General features: G+C 38.5%; 1 protein-coding gene across 4 annotated transcripts in view; it reads left to right on the plus strand.

Moving 5' to 3' along the window:
• Positions 1-9,903, plus strand: part of SRPX2 (sushi repeat containing protein X-linked 2) — a 454,362-nt gene extending 444,459 nt beyond the window's left edge. For all 4 annotated transcript variants that reach the window (XM_078688454.1, XM_078688455.1, XM_078688457.1 and 1 more), the window contains one exon: positions 7,406-9,903. In XM_078688454.1, the coding sequence (XP_078544580.1) occupies positions 7,406-7,586 (181 nt within the window). In that variant the 3' untranslated portion in view covers positions 7,587-9,903. The remainder of the gene's footprint in view (positions 1-7,405) is intronic.
• The last annotated feature ends 212 nt before the right edge of the window (positions 9,904-10,115 follow it).

A 10,115-nucleotide genomic window follows, 5' to 3' on the forward strand; every position in this document is an offset into this window, starting at 1 on the left:
GTATACTGATTACTAGTAGTGTGGTGATTTGATAAGGCAGGCTGAATGACTGGGCTATTCACTGTTGTGGAGATACTACAGTTGACACTGTTATTCACAGGTTTAACCTGGGACCTTCCTTTTTTGTTTAGCTCATTTATGATTTTGTCGAGTCTGCGGATTATAGGTTTAATGTGGCTCACTATGAGTAGTTCTAGGGAGCTTTGTAGGTTTGTAACTACCTCAGCCATCCAAGATGGGGGACCTGTGTGATGGATCTCGATAACCTCAGTGTCATCTACCTCAGTGAGTCTATTTTGTGGGGTTAATGGTCGGGATTTAGATTTTTTTGGGCCTAGGGTTTTCTGACACGGTCTTCTTTTCTTACTAGTGGGAGCTTTCTTGTCTGCCGTGGCGGACTTCTCAAGGATACTGTACTAATGTCTGGCTGTGCACAAGGGATGTCCTCTGTATTTGGGGAATTGACTGTCAACTCATGGATCATGACCTGTGATGGAGTTGTGCTATCAGATAATGGAGTTGTCGACAGTCTTCTTACTTGACGCTCTATCTCATTGTTGACTTTCCGCAGCATTAAATCAATCGAAGTAGGCTGTATGTAAAAAGGGGACCCTATGTTACTATCTTGTACAATTACCTTGGGGGTTAGGGGTATGTTAGATTTCGCTTTGGTGGCGTGGCGTGGGTACTAACTTTTACCTTCTACTTTCCCATCCACAAAAGGACCACACTGATCTATTACAAGAGATGCGCCAAGCACGCACTCCTCCTCCCCCCGCTCAGGCACCGTCATTGAGATGCATCTGAATCACTCTCAGGACACTATAACCAGTATTGTGAAACCATTTGTAAATTTTGATTCTTACCAACTTGTTCACCTGTATAGAATCCAGCATTCGAACTGTATCTCTGAACCTGACCAGTCACATTATTAGGCATTGGAGCTTTTTGGTATTTGTACCTGCTGTACCTGTTGAACATGTGGTGAAACTACCTGTTGCTGCTGCAGCTGCTGTTGATTCACAACCACCTCATTCTGTGGATTAAAATTTTGATTCATTCCATTATTTCCCAGTTAGGTCCTACACTCGTTCTTCCAATGTCAGAATTTTCCGCACGCATGACAAGGACATTTCTTTTTCATATTTTCCTTATTACCTTTACCTCTACCTTTTCCCTAAATCTGAACCTGAACACTCCCATTTGTCACAATACCATTCACATTAGGAATCTGACCATTTTGAACATTCTGATCCTGCCCTTTTACTGGAAAACCTGTTTGAGAATAATCAACTAAATTCTCATTCTTCTGTGCTGCTTTCAGTTGTGCCCGCATCATTTGATTATTTTCTTATGTCTTGACTCAATATCATCACTACACTACACTACAATATTTTGCATACCGCAGTATTTCGTCTGTTTTGTTTTGCCAGCAAATCAGGTGCTGCTGAATCATGTTGCTAATCTCTGGTTTCAATCCAAACACAAACTTATATACAAAGTGTCCCATATCTTTGTCAGTTATGCTGTCAAAACCACTATACTACTTAAACACCTGTAAAAGTCTCTCATAAAAGGCATGCACTGATTCTTTTGACTCCTGAGTCGTTCTATCAATCTTAACCCAATCTGCCTCTTTTGGGGAAATCTTACTCTTCAAGTAAGTAATTACTTAATTATATTTCTTCATCACCTCTTCTGACGGGGCTCCAGTTTTAACATCTCTAAGACATTCTTCTTTCCGCCAATCTACTGCAATTTTACACTCAGTCCACAAATCAGCTGGAACCACAATCTCAAACAAACCATCTAAATCTTTCAACAAAACTTTTGAAACTTTCACAAACCTTTCTACTTGTTTATACCATTCAACAGGTTTTTCTCTCAATCTAGGAAACTCCTTCATAAAAGACAATATGTTCTGCCTTCGGCCAAGGAATGGGGGCATATCCACCACCTGGAACTTCTCTCATTGAATATATCATTTCAGCAGTCCTTGTCTCTGTTCCTTTCTCCCTCATCGAAATCAAAGGAGATAATGTTGTGCCCGTATTTGCAAGCATGTTTTCTTTCTTTTTAGCCCATCTGCCATTCCAACGTTCCAGTTCACCCCATCTCTTCAAGGTATTAACCAACTCTTTTATCTGCAGTCGTTTACCAGATGCATTCAAACTCTCTAAATCCTTGTCACTAAAATCTAATCTATATGTCTTTTGCAAAGCTTTAGATTTTTCAATGTCCACTCCATATGCCTGTGCAGCTTCAGCAAACCTCTCATGCAAGCTCTTTGCTCTCATCGTAATATTCTTACACAAGAATAACAACTCTTCTTCCTGGTTTTTACTCAATCTCTCTGGACTAAGCATACCTAGAATAATTACTTCCAAATCTGCTTTCAATCTGGTCACATGCATACTCGGTCTAATTTTACTAGACACCATCCCTCTGATCCATTCATCTAATTCTTCTGGTGACGGTCCTACTGATCCCCCTGAAGCGGAAGTTATTTCTCTCGCATTTTGCATCAATCTTCTAGGGTCTACTTGCACACTTTTCTTTAGAGTTTCTATTTGTCTCTCTGCTAAATTAATCACATTTCCCATTTCATTTGCTCCAACATCCTTATTACTCCTAACATTATTCATTGGTACTGTATACTGCATGTATTCGCGAAATATTCTGGCCCTCACTATATAATGGGACAATGGGACCAATTGTCACCAGAACTGACAACGCCTCTGCATTCAAACTCATTTGGTTAATTCTTTGTGTCAATTCATCTTTCGCCTTATTAATTACATCTACATCTCTCTCCTGTGAAGACTGTGGAGCCTGTGAAGCCCGTGGAACTTGTGAAGCTTGTGGAGCTTCTATTTCAATTAATGGAGCATTTGGAGTAATTCCTTCCTGATCTTCGTGATATGGTGGAGGTCTATTTAATAACATCTCATCCAATAACTATGGGACCAATTGTCACTGGAACTGACAACACTTCTGCATTCAAACTCATTTGGTTAATTATTTGTGTCAATTCATCTTTCACCTTATTAATTACATCTCTCTCCTGTGAAGACTGTGGAGCCTGTGAAGCTTGTGGAACTTGTGAAGCTTGTGGAGCTTCTATTTCAATTAATGGAGCATTTGGAGTAATTCTTTCCTGATCTTCAAGATATGGTGGAGGTCTATTTAATAACATCTCATCCAATAACTCATCATCAACCTCATTTGGATCTGGTTCTGTACTCTCTACATTATTCTTTTTCTCTTTGCATTACCCTTCAGCCTGATCCTTAGCAACAATCACTGGATATAATCCATCCGAGATTATATCTCTCCGCTATCATTTCATTAGAGCATACCATTTCGCCATTGCATGCCTACTCACTGTATTTCTATATCTTGTCGCAGACCTGTCTCTTTTTGATACGCCTCGTGTTCCTTTTCCTCAAGCACCTCATACTGCATAGGTCTAGGATTTGGTCTCAATAAATTAATCTGATTCCTCAAGTTATCTAACGCCCTCACATAAAAGTACTATTTACTGGGAAAGCCAAATTCCCATCCAACCAAGTACACGTATGATATCCACGCTCCAGTGTCATAAAAGAAGCAGGCAAACCAGCAGGCGGTATAGGAACCCTCTCTTTAATGGGTATAGACTCATTTTTTCTAGAACCAAGCCCTCATAATTTTTAGTAATTTCATTTTTACTCTCTCTCGTTCCTCGAAAACTCTAAAATAACAAGGAAATCCTTCTGTAATTCTACTCACACTATTCGTACACACTATCCAATACCAGCGCGACTCACACCAACCAACCAATAACAGCAAAATACTCTCTGATGGCGCTACCGCTAACTGGACAAATGCCAGTGGGGCTCTCTGTGACGTCAGTATAACTCCAACTACTGACCCTCCTGTCACAAAATATTACAGCAATGAATTTACAAAGTCTTTTCTAAATAAGAAAATTATTCGAAACAACACAAAACACTGCTGCTTTTTCTGCCCCACTAAAAAATAGATAGTTCAAACACTCTTAGAAATCCTTTTACAACCAGCGGAATATCGACCAGCACTACTCCACTCTCAATCAAGCGAAAGAGCTCTTGATACTTCTTCAGGTGCGCTCTCTACAGTTTCACAATAATCTCCCACTATTACTAACTTCAGAATAGGTCCCTATGCAATATTAAAAACCTCTCTCATTGTTTAATATCACACCAGCACTCAAAACACTTCTCTAGTGTGTACTTTCCACACTCATCCTCCGCTCCTGAGGCTAAAACATCCCGGGACCTTAGGCAACTCCGTACCCATTACTTCCAGACTGCATAAAACGCTAGCACAATATGTTAGTAACCAAAATCATTAATTCCAACTATTAATGTGCCAAAATAATTAATTAAAACCATCAAGCTGTTACCAAAACTAATCCAGCGATCCTAGACAAACAAATTTCCTTTACCTGTGCCCAATTCATTACCCAACAAGCCCCTTCACGCTGGGTGAGTGAAGTACCAAACTTACCAATGTTTAATTAGTATATCATCCTCTCGTATACTTTGTGGCTTTGCAATCTTTATTTATGTAATCAGGGTTTGGCGAACTAATACTTGGAACTAGTAATACTCATTATAAACCAAATTCAATATCTCTAATAAAGACAAACTCACTAGTATATTGATAATGCTTTATCTAAATAATGTGATTGCTCGTCAAAATACAGTACAGCTTGCATCATCGTTTACCACTCAAGAAACAATAAATGAAAATGACAGAAGTACATCTCAACATCCATGCAATGAGTGAGTGGAGTGGATAGGCGTAGAGACAAAAGACATTTGCAAAAGGATCATGCAAATTCAGATATTATACGAACCCACAAAGGAAATTAAGAAAACTACTCTCTGGCCATGAGAGCAACAAGGCCCATCAAATAGAGTTGAAGAGCAAAGACTAAGTCAGGATTTAGCAAACAGGAACAGTCAGCCCAAATAAGAATAGGAGACAGCAATGCAGCTCTCTCCTCCTGCAAAGAAGGAACAACACGCAACCACCTAAACCCCTCCCACCGGGTTCCTAATATTATACTCTAAAATCCAAAAAGACCAACCCACATTGTATCATAACACACAATTTCTCTTCATTCTGTTGGTTAAGGAAGGGGGTGTACTGTCACACCACTCTCATCATAACACTTCTGTAAGACTGTCCATTGTCCTCTTTACTCATTTTATCATCATCCAGCCCACGAAATACAAATTCGAGCTGTCATCATAGTACTCGTTTCCTCCATCTTGGTCATGTAACAACTTTTGTGCCTCGATTGTTCAATTGTGCCGTTTTCTAAGGAAGTGTTCCGCTTCCGGAGATTATTTTGTTTTGGCGGGCACACAGGACCCGTGAAGAACGAACAGTTTTCCACCTTCCTTTTCTCACTCAGATTAAACCCGCATTTATTTTCTAAAATGACTCTTGGGTCTTTTCTGCTGAGCAGAAAACCATACTTCTACGGAAAACAAACACATTAATTACTTATCTCTTATAATGTCATACCATAGTGCACCCACCCTGTGTGTTGCATATACCTATGCTTATCCCAGATTAATGTTATTTCCAACACATATTAGTATAGAAGAATTAATCAGATTAGCCCATTTATTTTCCATTAGTCATAAGCATTTGCAGCCTATTCCAGCATTTTAGTTTGCGCCTGCGCAGTTTCATTTTCCCTTATGTTAGCACTTTTCGCATTTAGTTAGCACGCCACAAGATTAATGGTTTCACACTATGGGATTTCAATCCGAGCAGGTTTTATTTCAAGAAAAACTTGCTCCATCACTTCCTTCCCCCTCCTACAGCTGTGCTTTCAAAGCAGACAAGCTGTGCTGCGGCTGACAGGCTCTGAGAGAACACTGTCAGCCTGGCCTGAGAGGCCTTTATGACATCACAGCAGTGAGTAACTAGTTTTTTTATCAACAGTTGCTCTGTCATAACAGTGGGTTATGAGATTCAGAAATTAAAGTAAATGATAGCGACTCTCTATGAGAGCCATAAGTAACAAACGTATAAACTAACGTGTGCATCCTCTACATCCAAATTTCCTAGAAAAAAAATATTCTGTGCACACAAACATTCTGCAGAATGGTGACTACAAGCCATAATTGATAGAAAATTTGTGATTACAAATAAACTTTTCAAATACACGTATACCTCCAAAGTTATTTTCGAATACGTTGTTATAAGAATTATAGAAAAAATGCAACAATAGAAATTAAAGGTCGAGACCTGTGAGTCATAACATAAACATCTCATTATTTATATATTTCACTAATGCGATTCTAAAGAGTTCACTATTATAAATACATTTTTAATAAAGTTCCCTTTTTAAGTCTTTGCAAGTTGAAGTCAATATTTTAACAATGTAGCACCATTTTAGTTTCTACTGCACTTTCTACTGTCTCTTACCTGAAAATTGAAATTAGTTCCTGTGCTCATTTGAACAGGTTTGAAATTTCACAGACCTCACGCAACTAGAAAAAAGAATATAACGTATTTGCAAAGGGATGAGTTTGCTTGCACAGTATATATTGGAGTTCAAACATTGTCTGTATATTGTGTATTTTGGCAATATGAAAACTTGCTGATGTGTTACTGTCATTAGGTGCACTCCACAGTTCTGACGTAACCGCATGTTCTATCACAATTAGTCAAGGTACATATTTATGTTTGGGATTGCGTGTGTGGTGCAAGTGTAACGCAAGCTCAAATTGTGATTTATGAAGCCTCGCAAGGCCACCTCGCGTGGCCCGGAGTGGCTTCATAAATCCAGAGTAATGCAACGCAGCATACATCTCTGCGTTGCTTTACTCTGCGCCAGGAAGGCGTTCCATGGATGTTGCGTGGGTGTTCCCCACGCAATATCCATGGATTATGACGCATTCCCAGATTTACCAAAAGAGGTAGACCTGGGGATGTGCCTGGGAATGTGCATTCTGCAGCACACATAGAAAGAGGAGAATGTCTCACGGGATTGTTTTTGTGCAAGAAAGGGCCACTTTCTGCACAAAAACAATCCTCCTAACAACGCAGGCACCCGTGTACCATTGTGCAAGAGTGCCTGAGTTGGAGTTAGAAAGTCAAAATGGTGCCAGTGCAGGGACAAAGGCAGGTATAAACTGTATTCTTTATAAATACATTGAAATTCCTGCTCTTTCCCTGTCACTCAGAGCAGGAAGGTGACTTGCTGCTATGCGAGAATTTGCCATAAACATGGCCCCAAGCTAATAATGGCCGTAATTTTACCCATACACGTTGTTTGCACGCTGTACATATAAGCAGCTATTCTGTATGATACACAGTCCATTTTGTCAAACTATAACCCATTTTCTTTCTCTTGCAGGCAAATAATGAAGATCACCCGATCCTACTTTAGCATGGTTCTGATAAACAAATATGGCGTCGACTGTGAGCGCTACGTAGAACCGGTGACAGCTGAGGAGGTCTTCACGTATATTGACACCTACTTGCTAAGTCGTGAGGAAGTTGCCCATCGTGCAACAACGCCAGACACTTGTGAATAGTCACCTTGGATAAATTCATGCCAGAACAAAAGCCAAAGTGCTACATTCAAAGTCACTACATAATTAATCCAGACCAAATCCTCTACTATTTTAATATTCTACACAGTTGTAAGAATCACTAATGGACAACAAGCCACTTCAGTTTCCATACTGAGACTCTCGGATCCAGATGGACTTTTCCTGAAAACTAAAAAGAAATAACACCACTTGTCAGGTCAAACCTTGAGAAAAAATATTGAGGTTACCGGAATTATCATAAGTGTTAAATGTCCCATTTTATTAATGCATTTATTTTTTGATCTTTAGTTGAAGCATTTTACGAATGAGTCTCAGAGTGTTCTTCAATGTAGAATTTTTCTGTTGAATTTATAAGGTTTGGAGGTTATAGTATGGAGATGTTGTATTATATTCATACACTGATATCAAAAACTTACCTCAATATTGTATAAACCTGGTACAAACCGACGTGACAAGTGACTTTCAAACCACAGCATGACCTCAACTATCTCTTCCATGCTGATGTCCTTTATACCAAAACTATGAACTAACTCAGTGGCAGTAGATAGGTAAAGACTCCATGTGCTCAACTAACCAGAAATGGTTTTGTGCCTTGAATTTCTTTTCTTTATTTTGACTTCAAGTGACTTTAAAATTTGACTACAGAGCATTCACCGGCCTTGGTCGTTTCTTTGGTTCCGAAGTAAAGAGAAAACAGACGTTTTATTGTTTTGCTGATGGTGTCGTGAATCTAGTGCATTTGAACATCAAATGCCTGTTTGTGTCCTATAGAGTATGCATTTACTTAATGATGTGATTGTATTTTTCCTTTATCATGTGAAATATATTTTAGTAATAGCTCACACTCCTATTACAAAGTGAAAACATGGTTGCTACACGTTGGTATTTAATTATGTAGTCCAACTTTGATTTATGTGAATTTACACTACCACAGGGTGCTTGTTTACAATATGACACATTAGAAAAAACGTGATGGATATTCATGGAGTTGCAGACCTGCAATGCAATCCTCGCTTGTTTCACAACATTCAACAGTAACTGAACTTATAACCCATTGAAACTCAGAAAATGGCGCCGAAGTACCCTTCTCCTCTAAGCCCAAGATTGTATCCTCATTGAAGTTTGAATTTTTGCTGCTGTGGTTTAGACTGGAAGGTGATCATAGCAACGATTATTTAAAAGCAAGCATTAGTAAACGCATTAGGTTTTGCCTTCTTGATTAATAGTAAGTTGTTTTTATTGCAAGATGTAGCTTGATGAGTCGTTATACAATATAAGTTACAGAAAGTCTGTTAAAGTGTTATGACTTTTTTGTGTATAAAAGGCAATATATTGTGCTATTACTAGTGGTATAGTGAGGGTAAGTAAACATTTTGAAATGAAAGTGGGAAATAATGGAATTAATTGATGTAATTGCATTTATATAGAGCTTACTACCCGTGGCGAGGCATTGAAGCACTTTTTTTGCGAGTAGCATGCTACTTCGCAACCCATAAAGGGTTAGTGGTGAATTAGTATAGTGTAACATGAAATTAATTTGAGAGGTGGATATGGTAGTCTGTTATTTGGATTGAGAAGGATAGTGGAAGGATAGAAGAGGGAAAAGGTTTCCATTTATATAGCGTTTACTTCCTCTGATGCGGTGTTGAAGCGCTTTTAGCCAAGCAGCACGCTACTCGGGACCCAAAAAAGTGGTGAATTCATCTGGGGAGATACTAAATTAATTTGAGTGGCGGACATGTTAGTCTGTTATTTGGATTGAAATGGAATAGTGAGGGATAGAAGAGGGAAGGGTCTATAAAGTAATTTTTTTATTTCAGAGTTCATAGCAGTAGGAGGGGGTTAGAAGAAGTACAGGGAAGGTAGAGGCGGAAGAGTCAGAGAAAAAGGTTTAGAAAGGCTTGTTTGGGTGATCTGAATAGTAAAAGAGGTAGGAGATGATGCAAGGGGGTAGAGGAGGGAAGAGTCTAGAATGGGTTATAGTGGGGATTATAGTAGTGGTTTAGGGCTTGGAATGAATGACAGTGGAGGTAGAGAATATATTGATAGATGGCAAGGGTGAGAAATAGGGTAATGCATTGGAGAGAGTATTAGAATGAGGTTTGAGATGAGTCAGAGTAGAGGTAGAGGCATATATTGAACTAGATATAGGGTAGTGCATTGGATATGCTGAATTAGAAGCAAAGTAATAAATATAAAGTCACATAAGTACATAGAAGGTATATATATGCATAAGGAAGGTAATATATGAAGATTAAAGTTGCATTTAATAAACTCAGACTTCCAAGTGTTGTTGTACTTTAAATTCATGTATTTGTTTTTATTTTTTGTAATTCAACAGTGAAGCAATTGTAGATAGTTATGATAAAAAGGTTTACTTATTTATGCAGTCATTTATATACATCTGAAACATAGAATAATGTAATTATAAGTAATATATAATTTTTTTAAGCAGAACTATTGACTATCTAGATCTTTAAAAACATCATTATTATGCACGTTTATATAAAG

Source organism: Lissotriton helveticus, chromosome 4_1 (genome assembly GCF_964261635.1).
Source record: "Lissotriton helveticus chromosome 4_1, aLisHel1.1, whole genome shotgun sequence".
NCBI classification, from domain to species: domain Eukaryota; kingdom Metazoa; phylum Chordata; class Amphibia; order Caudata; family Salamandridae; genus Lissotriton; species Lissotriton helveticus.